Here is a 14,445-nt window from a genome sequence, read left to right on the forward strand (position 1 = left end):
AGTCACCTTCTAGTAGGAGGTGGGGAGAGCAATTGCCATTTGACCTATAATTATATAGGCCCCAGTGAAGAGGTAACGCTTGAGCAAAGGCATGCAGGAGGCACAGGCATTAGAGGGTGTGGGTCCCAGAAAGTGGGACTAGTTGATGCACAAGCCCCAGGGAACAGGTCTGCCTTGTCTGAGGATCAGAACAGGGTATGGGAGTGAGGGTACTAGGAAATCAGAGAGAGAGAAAATAAGTGGCTCGACTTCACAGAACATTCCAGATAGCTTTGGCTTGTACTCCAGGTGAATGAAGGGCCCCTGGAGGGCTGTGGCAGAGAGGGGATGGTATCTCGACATCCGTTTTAAAAGCACAACGTTGCACTGTGTCAAGAGCAGGCCGTGTTCTCATATTCAAGTTGTGTAATTTCACAAAATCAACCTAAGGTTTTATATCATACCCTGGCCATACAGTTATTAACTCTAGAATTTCATTAGATGAATCATGTCCCCTTTAAAATCAATACTAGGACCATGAACGGGTCCAGAGGCTTTAAATGAATACATTCCATGACAGGCGAATCGATGGCTTTTATGATTAACTAATATTTACTGAATGCCTACAGCTCTGACCTTAGATGTGCAAACATTTCTGTGCTTTTCGTATATATTTTTTTCTAAATTGTGGGAAAAAGAAAGAAAGAAACTGTGACAATCAGTAATGAAGGTCACTTACTTTGACAATTTCAGTGAAGGGAGAGTGGTTTAGAGCCCAGGCTTCCCTCCAAGTTACCAAATTTGAATCTTGGTGCCCCACTTACTATTTTTGTGGCTTTTGGAAAGTGGCTTAGCTGCTGTCCTCATCCGGAATATTACCGTAATGGTATTTTCCACATAAAATTACAGAGAGACTTATACATGAGATAAATGTATAGAAAGCACCTAGCGCTGTGGTTAGCACATAACCAAAGTCTTACGAAATGTTACCAGTGTTTTGCTAAGACTTGGAAGCTAATTTGCAGCAGAGCAATGGCCCTCAGTGTGCTATCAATTGTCAGTTTCAGAATTCGTTACGTCATGACGTCTGGCTGTCTGTACTGTGTTGAATGGGATTCCTTCAAAATTCATGCTCACCTGGACTCTCAGAATGTGACCTTTTTAGGAAACAGTCTTTGCAGGTGTATTACTTAAGATAAGGTTTTACTGAATTGAATGGGCCCTAATTCAAATACCAGCGTTTTCATAAGAAGAGGGACATTTGGACAGAGACATACAGGGGAAACACCATGTAACGACAGAGGTGAGGACTGCAGTCATGCTTCTATAAGCCGAGGAAGGTCAATGATGGCCGGCAGCTACCAGAGGCCGGGAGAGGCCAGGAAGGGATTCTTCTCCCTTGGAGACTCCAGAAGGAATCTACTCTGGCTGATTTTAGACTTCTAGCCTTGAGAACTGTGAGAAAACAAATTTACATTGTTTAAAGCCCCCCAGTTTGCAGTGCTTTGTTACAAAGGCCCTAGGAATCTAATACATTGTCCGCTCAATTAAAAAAAAAACACACACACACAAAAAAACAGCCCTCAATTTAAAAAGCCCGATTAGAAAACAAAAAGCCCCATTGAGCGTTTCACAGTTTGGCAGCTCCACCGGGCAGTGATCAAAGGAAATTTGATTTGGTATCATTCTGCGGAAGAAAATCTTGGGCTTTTATATAAGGATTTAAAAAATAGTTATAACACATATTTATGGGACTGTCCGAGGTTAGCTGTTTCTCTAATGTTGGATGACTTCAGTTTTGTAAGCATCAAAAAACAGTAGTTAAACAGTAAATGCTGGAGAGGATGTGGAGAAAAGGGAACCCTATTGCCCTGTTGGTGGGAATGTAAATTGATACAGCCACTATGGAGAACAGCATGGAGGTTCCTTGAAAAACTAAAAATAAAACTACCATACGACCCAGCAATCCCACTACTGGGCATATACCCTGAGAAAACCATAATTCAAAAAGAGTCATGTACCAAAATGTTCATTGCAGCTCTGTTTACTATAGCCAGGACATGGAAGCAAACTAAGTGTCCATCATCGGATGAATGGATAAAGAAGATGTGGCACATATATACAATAGAATATTACTCAGCCATAAAAAGAAATGAAATTGAGTTATTTGTAGTGAGATGGATGGACCTAGAGACTGTCATACAGAGTGAAGTAAGTCAGAAAGAGAAAAACAAATACCATATGCTAACACATACATATGGAATCTAAAAGAAAAAAAAAATGGTTCTGAAGAACGTAGGGGCAGGACAGAAATAAAGATGCAGACATAGAGAATGGACTTGAGGACACGGGGAGGGGAAAGGGTAAGTTGGGACGAAGTGAGAGAGTGGCATGGACATATATACACTACCAAATGTAAAATAAATAGCTAGTGGGAAGCAGCCGCATAGCCCAGGGAGATCAGCTCAGTGCTTGTGACCACCTAGAGGGGTGGGATGGGGAGAGTGGGAGGGCAACACAAGAGGGAGGGGATATGAGGATATATGTATACATATAGCTGATTTACTTTGTTATAAAGCAGAAACTAACACACCATTGTAAAGCAATTATACTCCAATAAAGATGTTAAAAGGGGTTTCCCTGGTGGCACAGTGGTTGAGAGTCCGCTTGCCGATGCAGGGGACACGGGTTCGTGCCCCGGTCCGGGAAGATCCCACATGCCATGGAGCAGCTGGGCGAGTGAGCCATGGCCGCTGAGCCTGCGCGTCCGAAGCCTGTGTTCCTCAACGGGAGAGGCCATGACAGTGAGAGGCCCGTGAACCGCAAAAAAAAAAAAAAGAAAAAAAAACAGTAGTTAGAAGATATCTTGAAAGTCCCCTTCTACTTCTCTGATTTGGAGATCACCAGTAAGAATGAAATTGACTTGCCTATATCTGCCTTGGGCATAAGTGCAGGGTTATGGCAAATTGATATTAAAAGTGAATGAATACACCAAATATCAGCTAAGGAGTAAAGGCAGAGAGGCAAGCTGGACAAATCCTTCCAAAGTGACTCAAATCTACCCCTTTATGTCTTGCGGGACCTTAGTTCCCGGACGTGCGGGACCTTAGTTCCCCCACCACCAGGGATCGAACCAGGGCCCCAGCAGTGAAAGCGTGGAGTCCTAACCACTGGACCGCCAGGGAATCCCCAAGTGCTGCTTGTTTTGAACCCATCATGTGTGACCACTAAAAGCCATTAGCAAAGAAGATGCCTTTGCTCAAGGATAACTAGATTGACACCTGAGTCAGGTCACATAAAAATCACAATTGTTTCAAGTTCCAACTTGTTTGCACTCTGCTTCTCTTTTGAACACATACAGTCTCACATTCCCTGGCAATTTGTTTATAATCGCCATGACAATTTAACATTCTCCAGCATTTCACAGAAATCCATGCCATAAGAATATGAATGCAAATATATTTTTAAAGAGCCCTCAGGGGCTTCCCTGGTGGCGCAGTGGCTGAGAGTCCGTCTGCCGATGCAGGGGACACGGGTTCGTGCCCCGGTCTGGGAAGATCCCACATGCCGCAGAGCGGCTGGGCCCGTGAGCCATGGCCGCTGGGCCTGCGCGTCTGGAGCCTGTGCTCCGCAGCGGGAGAGGCCACAGCAGTGAGAGGCCTGCGTACGGCAAAAAAAAAAAAAAAAAAAAAAAAAAAAAGCTCTCAGGTGGTTAATTTTTGGCACTGTGTAATTAAACTAGTTTTTTTTTAATGTTATCTTTTGCCAATATCTAATTAGCAAAGCCATCTGCTGAAAGAGTACTGGCCCATCTGCCTAGAATGTTGTTCTCTTCATTTTTACGAAAAGTATCTGCCTTTGCTGGTCCCTGTCTAATTAACTTTTCTTGCTGCAGAATGTGATAATACACAACTTTGTTTATATACTTCCGAGAACTGTGGATTTATATGTATGTAACTCGATCATAAAAGGAGCCAATCTTTTTCTTTCTCACATCTGATTTACTCCTGAGATCCCAGTTCTGCTTATCATAACCTGAGCAAATGTGTGCGCACAACAGGGAGGTGTGTACTGTGTCATGAAACAATAGGTGCTTCCATACATCCCCAGGGTTTCGGCAGGTATAAAATGATTTTCTGTAAACCTAGTCGCTTTCCTTTTAGGTCTGTCCATAGCACTGTCAATTCCTGAAAGTTGATGATGTTGTAAGTTCCACTGTCCCACTGGATTCTGAGATGAACGTGGCTACTGTAACAATGAAAATGACCACAGATGCATTCTCAGATTTAGCATGATGTTATCTAGGCTGATGGAATTCACTTGTATTTTATTGTAGACTAATATCTGATGTGTGAAAACATTATCTGTATGTGTGTTTTTCCTTCTATCACTCATTATCTATCAGTGTCTTGCACTTAGTAGGTATTTAATGAATATTTATTAAGTGACAGAGAGAATGGTGAATGCGTTTGCATAAAGCAACACCTCTGCAAATTATTGAATAGCACAGATGTTATTTCTAACTATTTACAGACAAAAAAAGCTGTGCCACAAACAGGAAACTCTGTGTCTTTTAAAATGTAGACGTTTCAAACTTATTGCCTTTGGATATCCAAGTAACCACATTATCACTGCCACGTGTCTGCTGTTGAAAAATATAATGAAGGGGATAATAAAGTAAATACAGAATGGAGTAGAGAATTAAGATTCCTTTTCTCTACTAGGCTCTGGTGCAATAGAAAAAGACAAGAGATGACAAAAATTAAAGATTTAATCCCCAGGATAGAAGATCATAACTGTTGCATTGAGATCTGAAATGTAGCATATAGAACCCTTAGCCTTTGTTTTTGTTTTTGTGCAGTACGCGGGCCTCTCACTGTTGTGGCCTCTCCCGTTGCAGAGCACAGGCTCTGGACACGCAGGCTCAGCGGCCATGGCTCACGGGCCCAGCCGCTCCACGGCATGTGGGATCTTCCCGGACCGGGGCATGAACCTGTGTCCCCTGCATCGGCAGGCGGACTCTCAACCACTGCACCACCAGGGAAGCCCTAGCCTTTGTTTTGACTGTCATAAACATAGGTTTGGATGGGTAGAAAAGTGTCTTAGAAGGAGTCAACCAGAAAGATGACTTCATAAATCAGCAGTGGGATTTGTTCCAAAATTATGATGCATGAAAGAATAACAATGAATCTCCATTGAGAATAGAACAAGAAGGCTGGATTAAAGAAGTTTAATTGATTAGAATACATCTTGTGGCATAAAGAAAATTTGTGACCAGGTTAAAACATAATCTAATTCAAACAGAATAATTGAGTAACTTTGAGAAATCTGGTACTGGAGAGTTCCATTGATATTCATATTTCTCTCTAGAGAAAGTGTTTTTCTCCATTGCTGCCAAGTGGTCAAATAGGTAAAATCTAGTTTGCTGAATGAACAGACAGTAGGTGATTCGTCTGGAACACCCAGTTTTAGGCCAGTCTTGAAAAGACACATTTTCCTACACCATTGTTTTTCAAATTCTGTGACATCCAATCACATGTGTTCAGTTACAATAGGTAGTTCAGTTCCATTCTTAACATAATTTCCCTTTATCCTGCCTTCTAGTCAGGTAGAAAGTGAATCAACAGAAAAGCTATACAATCATGGTCTTTAATTAATTCTAGATTTGAACATTACTGGAAAGTTGATATATTGTAATAAAAATGCCTCAGGAAAGTAACTTTGCTACTTTTAATAACCGTCTTCAGAAAAATCTATAAGATTTTTCCTATTTTCTGTTGGCCTAATAAACTTGTGTGAGCAGTTGCTCTTTCTGGCGAAACTGGATAAAGCAATGAAATATCTTTGAGAACTCTCACATTTTTTTCTATTACTATCCCCTTCCAGTCCTTGGCCAGTGTTTATCTTGAAAATGCAAAGGTTACTTGGACCTTAGGCAGACTTGGGGAGCTGATTGTTTGCCTTTTCAGCAGAAGGATTTGAAGAATTTTGATGGCATTTGATAAATATTCTTCTTGTAACTGTGGAACTAACTCTGCCCCTTGCAGCTCTTAAGTTTCCTGAAGGCAGCATTACTATTTAACTTTCAACAAAATCACTAAACCAGTGAGAGCCACTAGGAATTCCTCTTTACCTAAATCATTTCACTGAATAATTTTCCTAGTAACTATAGAGCACAAATTCCTCTTTGTGATCTATAACTCTAAATCCTCTTGATGATATAAAATCCAAGTTATTATGGGGTCTACTTTGCTAAAGAATGTATCATAGTGTATCAGTTCTGTTTTGAGTTTAAGTAAGGGCAAAGGCATGGATATCTCTATTTAAATGAAAACAACAGAATGAGCTTTTATACAGAGATCTGCTAAAGGAAAGCTCCACTCAGAATAACAACAGTGCGCTTGTTTTACCTGTGCTTTGTGGGGCTATATAATTATGCAACTGTACATGAAGTTCTTATCTCCTCTTTGGAGGTGTCATCACTTCTCATAAAAGTATCTGTCATTCTAGTAAGGAATTCAAGTCATTTGTTTGCATTAGATGCTAATTAGCTGTAACCTTATTGTTGCTATTAAACCTTATGAAAAGGAAAACATCACAGAAAGAATGAACAAATTCTCTTATCAGATGTTGACACAGACAAAAATCTCTAAGTCTGCACAAGGGAAAACAGTTATAGTATTGTTTCTGTTTGAAAGGCACAGAAGTGGTTCTCTCTAGAGCACTTTTCTTATGAATTCATATTTGCCAAGTAATATAAGATGCAAGATGCAGCGTTTTATGTTTTAATCTCTGTTATGTAACATTCTTTGGAGAACAGTAGGTATTAGATAATGGTGTTAATATGACTTTGTTATTCTCCTCAGTTTAGGAGAATTAACAACAACAACAACAAAAACCCTTCTTTTTAGAAGTAAAAGTGAAGGCATTATTCTCTTTCATAATATTTGACATTATTATTTTTGTCTTAGTTTAGTTTATTGCATAACAATAACCCAAATTAAAAACAAATTGTCCCTCACTTTGATTTTTTCTGATAATGATTTAACTGGTTCTTCAGAAATCTTGAATTCTTCAGAAATCCAACTCTAATAGTAAGATAGAACATAATTGTAATAACAGGTGGACAGAATGGAGAAAATATTTTTGCCTTATGAAAGTCCACATTCCATAAAATAATGGAAAAGATAAATATCTCAGATGCTTAAATCTTTTCAAAATATGATTCACAGTCTCAACATATTGTCCATTAATGTTTGCAGGTATCATTGCTTCCTGTGAAGTAGGCGCTGTATGTTATCTTAACTAATCACAGGTCCATTTGTGGGTTAGCATCAGATGTGAAAGAATGCATATCACACTGATCATCATGAGTTAGATTTAGAAAGTGAGGGAAAATTTTTAAAAGTCATGACTCTATGTATTTAGCCAGAGCTAATAACTGTATAAAAATTATTGGCATTGGGAGGAATTAGTAGATGGGCTTTTGCGTGAGCTGTTTATTTTATTGACCATTCATCATTTATATATGTCTTTGGGGAGTAAGAATATGCAAAATCACTCTTGCTTCATTACCCTTGAATATTGATAAATGACAGACTATTAAACTAAGATATACACCTCTAAATGAGAATTTAGATCATTTTGTTTCAAGGCTTCTCTTTTCAGCATCCTATGAATCTCTTCCATAGTTTCACTGAAATGAGTGTTTCTGTAATCAGGGAAGTAGTCACCAACTCAGGGCGTGTGCTTCTCTTATAGTGACTAGTTTTAAAGCACGTTATTACTGCATAAATGCAAATACTTAGGGGGTGAATCCTTTAAAATGCTTCAATTTGAAAGCTCAGTATAAACCCACATGACTTAATTCCATGTTTTTGGTGTAAATTCTATGTTAGTATGAAAATGTTGGTGCCATGGTGTGCCCACCTTACCTAATCTGGTTACCGATACCTTATTATTTTTTTCCCTTTTATTCAGTCAAAGTCCTTTTATTCAGTTGTTGTTGTTTTGGTGTTTCCTATAGGCTGTGGAGTGGGAGTGTGATGAAGCAACCAAGAAGGCCTGTTACAGCAAAGGCAAGTCCCAGGTAAGGAAGATGCCATTATGGGTAGTCATCACCTTTTTGAAGGACAGTACATGGAATGTTTAATATGAAGGCTATTCCCTCTTATGATGCCATGGAAACTGAAAAAAGAAGCAAGATTCAAAATATATGCACAGTAAATTCTCAAGGTTTTAACATTGAAGCAAGATTAACAACAATCAGCTGTTAGGATTCAGAACATATGATCAGAGCTAATTTGCACTCCCAGTCATTAGAGTAAGATAAGAAATTAATTGGTTATGATGTCATTTCGAAAGATATGGGCTTGAATTTTGAAAATACTATTTTAATTTACCCCAATCATATCTTACAGCTAACTCCAGAAAGTATTTGATAAATATAATTACTATATCAAAAATGATTTGAGTTTTTTTAAAATTCATCTTAACATGTCTTTAAAATAAGTTCTCTCTCTCTCCATATGAAACTCTACATGACCAAGCTCCTAAGGAAAGAGCAGATTATAGCTAACATTGGAAATACATTTCTTGAGCTACTGTGCACATTGCAGGCCTACTTTCACATGACTGGTGGGCTCAGTAATATACATGAGTCTCTTTTCCAAGGAAGTCTGTGTTTCTGAGGAAATCTCACTGGCTCATCTTGAGGAAACTCTTCTGCAGCTGGTGCATAAGCTCATTGTGTCTCATTCTGTTAGTGATCATCTAATACTTTGTTGGAACGTGGGCCTTTCCGATGTGAATCACACTTTGGGTCACCGAGTAAAGCAGACTCACAGGGAGCTGCAAAGAGGGCTCACTGCACAAAGTGTGGTCCCAAGGCCAAGGGCTTGAGGAAAAATACAGCAAATGGAGAGGGCGCTGGTAAAAGATCCTTACACCACCTGTGTTTGTCCAAGAGGGTTACGCTCTTTATTTTACCCAATTTCATTTCCTGTTTCTTTTTCTTTTTTTTTTTTTTTTTTTTTGCGGTACGCGGGCCTCTCACTGCTGTGGCCTCTCCCGTTGCGGAGCACAGGCTCCGGACGCGCAGGCTCAGCGGCCATGGCTCACAGGCCCAGCTGCTCCGTGGCACGTGGGATCCTCCCGGACCAGGGCACAAACCCATGTCCCCTGCATCGGCAGGCGGACTCTCAACCACTGTGCCACCAGGGAAGCCCCTGTTTCTTTGTCTTTTAACTCAACAGTTTTGAGAGTCAGACATGGAGGCAAGTCTCAGCAATCTTAGTCATTGGGTTTCCCAAAACTAGGAAAGAGCTAGGAAGTAAAGAACTAGGAAGAAGGAAGGAGAGAAGGAAGAAAATGTGATCTTAGCTAGAGAAACACTTGGAGACATTTTACAAGAGCAGAAAGTAATGAATGCTGTTTACTGAAAGATATCTCACCTCAGAAGATATCTCTGAGATAAAGCATCAGAGGCACAAGTAGATTTAAAAGTGGCACCAGGTTCCAAAGAATCAGAATATCGTCTCTTAAAATACCCCCCAAAATAAATAAATCAGTACATAGTAAATTTATTTACCTCTATAACAAATTCAGAAGAGTTTGTATAAATTATGTATGAAGCCTTTGAAAACATTCTTCCTATTTGGTTTGTCCTCTCCTCCCTGTAACGCTTACATGTTTGATATGACAGGTGGATTCCTGCCTTTTTTTTTGCTTCTCACTTATCTCGGAGCCCAAGAAATTCTACAAGTAAGACCCCCATAGTGAGGAGTGAGACCTGGGGAAGCAGGTCTGCCTCGCGGGGGGAGAGTGGGAAAAACGACTTTCTTTCCTCTAGCAAGATCCACTGATGGGAAGCATTGGCTTCTCTCTCCAAAGTTCTCCTGCCAACACTGTCCCCTTTGTCTGGTGGCATCAGTGCCCCCAGGGTCCCTGGGCACCGTCTGTGACCTCATTCTGCTCATGCTTTCTTCTCCCTTTTACTTTGCCTCTTTTCTCTCCTTTCTCCTCTTGTCTTCATCTTCCTCTGGTATTTTAGGTCTTCTTCCTCACCTTCCTTCTTGCTGGGGCTGTGATACACCCACAAGGAGCCCTATTCAGTTTAGGGAAACCCAGCCAAAGTCTTTGTGGACACCTGCCTGTCTTAAGGCCTGTCTGGGGACACATGTCATTGGTAAACCTGGGTCGGGGGGTGGCTGGGCCTCCCTTCCCTTCCGAGGCCCCATCTAACTGTTCCCCATTCGCCTTGCCTCCCCCGCCCTACCTCCCTCCTCCATCTCCCTGGACTTGTGTGTCCCCTCTCCTCAGGGGTTCCTGCCTGACCTGTCCCACCCCCCTCTGCATGACTTCTCAGCAGCCATTTGTATTTCCTGGTCAGGCTGCATTTTAATTATTCAGCCCCCTTCCCTGAGCTGGGCCACGTGAATTCTTGTTGAGCCGGGGACACAGCCTGTAGTGGCTGTTTGACTCCACTCCACTAAGGAGCGAGCAAACACGTAAGCCTTCATCTGGCTTCTGCCTTCACCACTCCCGATGCTGGAGCCACTTCTTGTTGTGGAGTCCATCCTGGCCTCTACCTGCTGGATTCCGGTCATTCCTCTCACCCATCATGACAACCAAGAATAACCAAGAATGTCTCCAGACATTGCTGGGCAGTGAGTTGGGTGAAAATCCCAGACGTAATTCCCAAGATGGTATTGTATTGGCAACTTTTACATTGTTTATTTTGAATTTTGTTCTCCCTTTAAGAGTACTTTCATATTTCATCTAGATCACACTTATGTATTTATTTCAAGGGCTTTAGAAAAATGTCCTCTCTGTGGACTTCAGTCTCCTGTGTGTTAAAGGAAAACATTCAATTACTTAATCTAGCCAAGGTTTCTCCTGCTAATAGTCTGTGAGTCTACAATTTTAAAACAATCCCTGTGGTAGCCTTATACTAGTAGATTATTACTCCTTGGGGTGAAAAGTTGCTTCTGCTGAATCAAAATTGTCCCATGTTTTTCCTTAAGCTGTGATCATTGGCTGTTTGATGCTTAGAAATTAAGCAAGTAAAAACCAGAGAACACACAGGAAAGGCCATCTTTCATGTCTATTAGGAATATATCTTTGATTCACAGAAAAGACAGATCATTATTATACGTAATTGAGGTTTCCTGATACACAGAAAGAAAATGAGCAAAACAAACATTGTCAGAGAAAACCGTACCTTTAAGTTCCACATGTTTCTGGTTTCAATGGGCTAAGAACAATGGCAAACCTCAGTCATTATAAATCGATTCGAACTGCGTGTGTGGATGGGATTTTTTTTTTAAAGATGAATATGTTATGACAGATGAAGATGAATTTCAAAGTGCCAATGTGAGAAAGAGAAATGTCGTATTCTTTTAGGTTGCATGAAGTACACTGATAAACTCACAGACAGTTTTGAACAACCTACGCTTGGTCGAAATAGAATTTGGTTTTGTAGCAGAACCATGTGCGATGAAGTTCATGTGCACAAAATGATGTGTTAGGTCTAGGATGGCAGCAGCCTAGGCAGCGCTGCTGGGCTGGTCCAGGGCTAGTGAGAGCAGAGGGACACCCAGGGCTCTTCATTTTCTGTTACCAGTTCCTTTCTCTTGTATGGCATCTCTGTGGCTTTCTTAAAGTGGCACCTGGCACAGCAGCCATCAGGGACCCTGAGCCCAGCTCCTGGAACACAGAAGGGAAGGAAACAAACAGCTCCAAAGGTCTAGCCCCTGAATTCAGAATTCATTCCACCCCAATTTCCCTGTTCTGACATTTCAAGGAGCCAAATCAGAACACATTTCCATAGAGTCCATTTGACTGAAATGTAACATCTCTTTGGGGGAATGGAATTCAGGTTTTCTTAGTAGCCCTGAGCTTAGAAATAAGAATTCAATTGTTTTCTATTTTTGTTGGCGTTAGAGTAATATGAAAACTTACACACAGATTTACAAAGTTTCCCTTCTCCCTGAAATAGAGTAATGCAAAATGTGACATCTCAAAAATGAGAAAAATGCCAGCCATTTTGTCTGAACTCATTTTTTCCTACCCTAAGAAAAGTGGTCTGTGCTTCTCCACATAATGCCTTTTACTGCAGAGCCAAGAATGTGGAGCGTGGATGAGATGCTGGGCCTTCAGGGGTGGTACTGCTCACGCCCACTCAGTCCTCTGGGGAGAGCATTCCTCCGCGGGCTGCAGAGGGGAGAAGAGAGAGGGCACATTTCCTCGTGTTCCCCGTGTTGCTGGGACCGACACGGACATCATTTCACGTTCAATCGATTAAAATGACCATTTAGGGAATCAACGTCAAGAAAATGTAGCCAGATCTTTGATTTGGGCCTGTGTAGCAGAGAAGGGAGGATGGAGACTGTCAATTCTTGGTGAGCTTTGAATTCTATTTTACTTAAAATTTTCAGCTCACTTGGGAGAAAGGGGGTGACTTGGCCTGAAATGGCTTAAACATCCTATCTATGAAAACAGGAGTGGGAAATCTGTGTTGTTTATGGATTCAGAAAGGTTTCATAATAAAATCTGTTGTATTTAGTTATTTTTGAAACATCATTATAGACATTGGCTTCTAGAAGTATTTAAATGTGTTTTACACAAATGTTATTTTAAACGTAAATAGTCGATTCTCTTATGATCTAACAAAAGCTCCTTGTCTGCTTGGGGTTATTATGTCTAAGCCAAAGCCCTTCCTACCATGACCTTTAGGAACTTGGCAGAGGAAACACAACCGATTATTAAGGGAATGAAAGAGCTCCTTTATGCACATATTATACTTTATAATTTTCAAAAGATTCTCGTTTGTGATCTCATTTCAGTATTTTTAACACCAAGTTCCTAGAATGATTTTGCAAGTTAGTGGGAGAGTTTTGATTAGAATCCAGTGCCCTGTGTATTGTTCTTCCTGCTGTGTCCTGTGGTCCTGCTTCCCAGGTGGTCAAATTCTGCTCGTAAACAGGTAAATTCCAGAGAAGAAAAACATGATGCCATCCCGCCTGGGAACCTGTGATGTAGGGGGTGAAACAACATTTTCATCCAAGGTGCCAGTATTTGGAAAGCTATGAGTTAACTGGTGCAGGCAGCACACTACAGAACTGCCTTTATTCTATGTAACTGCTCCAAAAATGGAGGGTTCTTTAAGATTAGATACTAACAACCTGTGCAGATTACACATACCAAATTTTGGTTCATAAAATTGAGGTTCCCTAACAAGTTACCCTTGGAGTCAGCTCAGTTGAAAACAACCTCATTATGTAAAGAAATATATATAATATACTCTATTAATACACTTATATAGCATACACTTTTAATATATATTCATATATATGTGTATCTGTATATTTATAGTTTTATAGATATACATACAAATATCTATATTTATATATCTAAATATGGACATAATAGTATGTCTATATATTTATATAAATGCTTCTGTAATATGTATGCATATATATTCATATGTAATATATATGTCTTATATATGTGTGTGTATGTGGTTATATATATATTTACATCTGATTGGATGGTATGGTTTTTCAAGATCCACCAAGATCCACAGTTAGTCTTTCTTCAAGCAGAACATCTGTTTGGGAAATAAATATGATGAGGTGCTGCAGGGCAAACCCAGTTATTTCATGAAGAAAATTGTCCCCAAACACATGCTCTCTCTGCTGGGGCCTTGGTCTTATGTCCTTGAGATCAAGTGGGCATCGGCTGTCGGATCTAAAAGCTCTTTCAGTGAGTCAGCAACTGTTCATGTCAGCTATCAATTCAAGCAGGAATTGCTTCAAAGTCAAGGACAGGTTGACCCACCTGTGGGACTGCAGGCACAAGCGGGTTATTTTAATGTTTAAGTGCTATTATCAAAGTGAGGTAGATGAGTCTCACTGTAACAACAGAAGCCATGTGCTGGCAGGCTCCCGGGAGCCTTGGGAATGTGAAGTGTTTCTTCCTGGCAAACTGAAATTCCTTAAATCCCCTTATGCCATTTTTGGGCTACAGAAATGGGATAAAAGAAACAAATTCTCAGGTGAGATTCTTATCCTGGACATTTAGACAAGCTCATTTAAAAGATAAACCTATGGGCTTCCCTGGTGGCTCAGTGGTTGAGAGTCTGCCTGCCGATGCAGGGGACACAGGCTCGTGCCCAGGTCCGGGAAGATCCCACATGCCGCGGAGTGGCTGGGCCCGTGAGCCATGGCCGCTGAGCCTGTGCGTCCAGAGCCTGTGCTCCGCAACGGGAGAGGCCACAACAGTGAGAGGCCTGCGTACCGCAAAAAAAAAAAAAAAGAAAAAAAAAGATAAAGCTAGAGTAGAACCTCCTAAAAGGACTTCTATGTTATATTTTAAAACGTGGTACAAGCAGTACTTCTAGTAGGTTCAGGTAACCCGTGAAAAGCCCCTGTCTGTAGCAAAGACTGACAAAGTGATAAGACTATA

General features: G+C 40.8%; 1 protein-coding gene across 1 annotated transcript in view; it reads left to right on the forward strand.

Moving 5' to 3' along the window:
- SEMA5A (semaphorin 5A) overlaps nucleotides 1–14,445 on the forward strand; it is a gene marked incomplete at both ends in the record, with an annotated part of 314,646 nt that overhangs the window by 132,890 nt on the left and 167,311 nt on the right. Inside the window, one exon of the mRNA XM_079703072.1 lies at nucleotides 8,006–8,068. Within this exon, the coding sequence (XP_079559198.1) occupies nucleotides 8,006–8,068 (63 nt within the window). The remainder of the gene's footprint in view (nucleotides 1–8,005; nucleotides 8,069–14,445) is intronic.

The sequence above is a fragment of the Hyperoodon ampullatus genome (assembly GCF_949752795.1).
Source record: "Hyperoodon ampullatus genome assembly, chromosome: 4".
Taxonomy (NCBI): Eukaryota; Metazoa; Chordata; class Mammalia; order Artiodactyla; family Ziphiidae; genus Hyperoodon; species Hyperoodon ampullatus.